The sequence below is a fragment of the Chaetura pelagica genome, unplaced genomic scaffold, assembly GCF_000747805.2.
Source record: "Chaetura pelagica isolate M959 unplaced genomic scaffold, ChaPel_1.0 scaffold45, whole genome shotgun sequence".
Classification (NCBI taxonomy): domain Eukaryota; kingdom Metazoa; phylum Chordata; class Aves; order Apodiformes; family Apodidae; genus Chaetura; species Chaetura pelagica.
Window position 1 is genome coordinate 2840813 of NW_009953217.1, and position 1076 is coordinate 2841888.

The 1076-nt window shown below is 38.3% G+C and overlaps 1 protein-coding gene across 1 annotated transcript in view; it reads left to right on the top strand.

Annotated features, from left to right (window-relative positions):
* EP400 (E1A binding protein p400) overlaps positions 1-1076 on the top strand; it is a 45255-nt gene that overhangs the window by 17107 nt on the left and 27072 nt on the right. The window contains exons 15-16 of the mRNA XM_009997641.1: positions 532-668; positions 879-1048. Of these exons, the coding sequence (XP_009995943.1) occupies positions 532-668; positions 879-1048 (307 nt within the window). The remainder of the gene's footprint in view (positions 1-531; positions 669-878; positions 1049-1076) is intronic.

The following is a 1076-nucleotide window of genomic DNA, read 5'->3' on the forward strand; positions in this document are numbered from 1 at the left end:
TTTAAGTCAGAAAAGCTTGCTAAGACTGGGTGATATTTGAGTGCCTTCTTCTCAAGTATTCTGTGTGATCAGTCTGCTGTTACCTTCTAGGTGACAAAGTTCTTCTGAATTATACTAATTTGTTAGTATAAAAAAGCTTTATGAATTGTTTAATGACCAGATGGCCACAAATAGTTAAATTAAAGGAGTATATATGAACAAGTGCACAAGTGTCTTGTATATGACCTCAGATATTACTAATGGTGTTGGTGTACTGAGGATGATTTAAGAATCTAAGTAAGGCAAAACTTGTTGTGGAGGTAGACTCTCTTATTCAAGCAGTTGATGTACTCAAGGGAAAAATAGATCTTAGGTGCACAAGAGGTACCTCAGGTCTGAAAAATAGTAAAGAATATGTTAGTTATTAAAATACCTTTGTTGATATTTGATCTTACTTACATATTTAGTGCTTAATAATCAGGGAAAATAGAAGGCACATGAACTGTCAGGAGTCCGTATCTGCTGTTAACTGCTGTGTTTCTCCTTCTGTAGGTAATTGGGGCCCTCACCTTGTTGTTGTACGGAGCTGTAACATCTTAAAGTGGGAGCTGGAATTGAAACGCTGGTGCCCAGGGTTGAAAATACTTCTCTACTTTGGCAGCCAAAGGGAACTTAGGGCAAAAAGACAGGTACTGTATTTTGCAACAAAAGTCCTGGTACTGAGCGCTGCGTGTAATATGTAACCTGCTTTCTGAACTGACTGTAATTCAGAGACCAAGACTGTCTGAAAGAATGCTTTGGGTCATAGGATCTTTCAGTTCTTAGTGAAGAAATAGCTGATTTAAGATACTTGAGAGTTCTGCCTTAACTTTTCTTTCTTATCTTCTCCTCTTCTGTAGGAATGGACAGAACCCAACAGCTTCAATGTGTGTATCACTTCCTACAAACAGCTGTTCAAAGGCCACCCAGCATTTATGAAAATGCGATGGAAATACTTAATAGTAGATGAGATGCAACAAATAAAGAACATGACTGAGAAACACTGGGAGGCACTTTTCAGTCTCCGCAGGTAAGGAACAGAGAATTGTTTTCCTGCT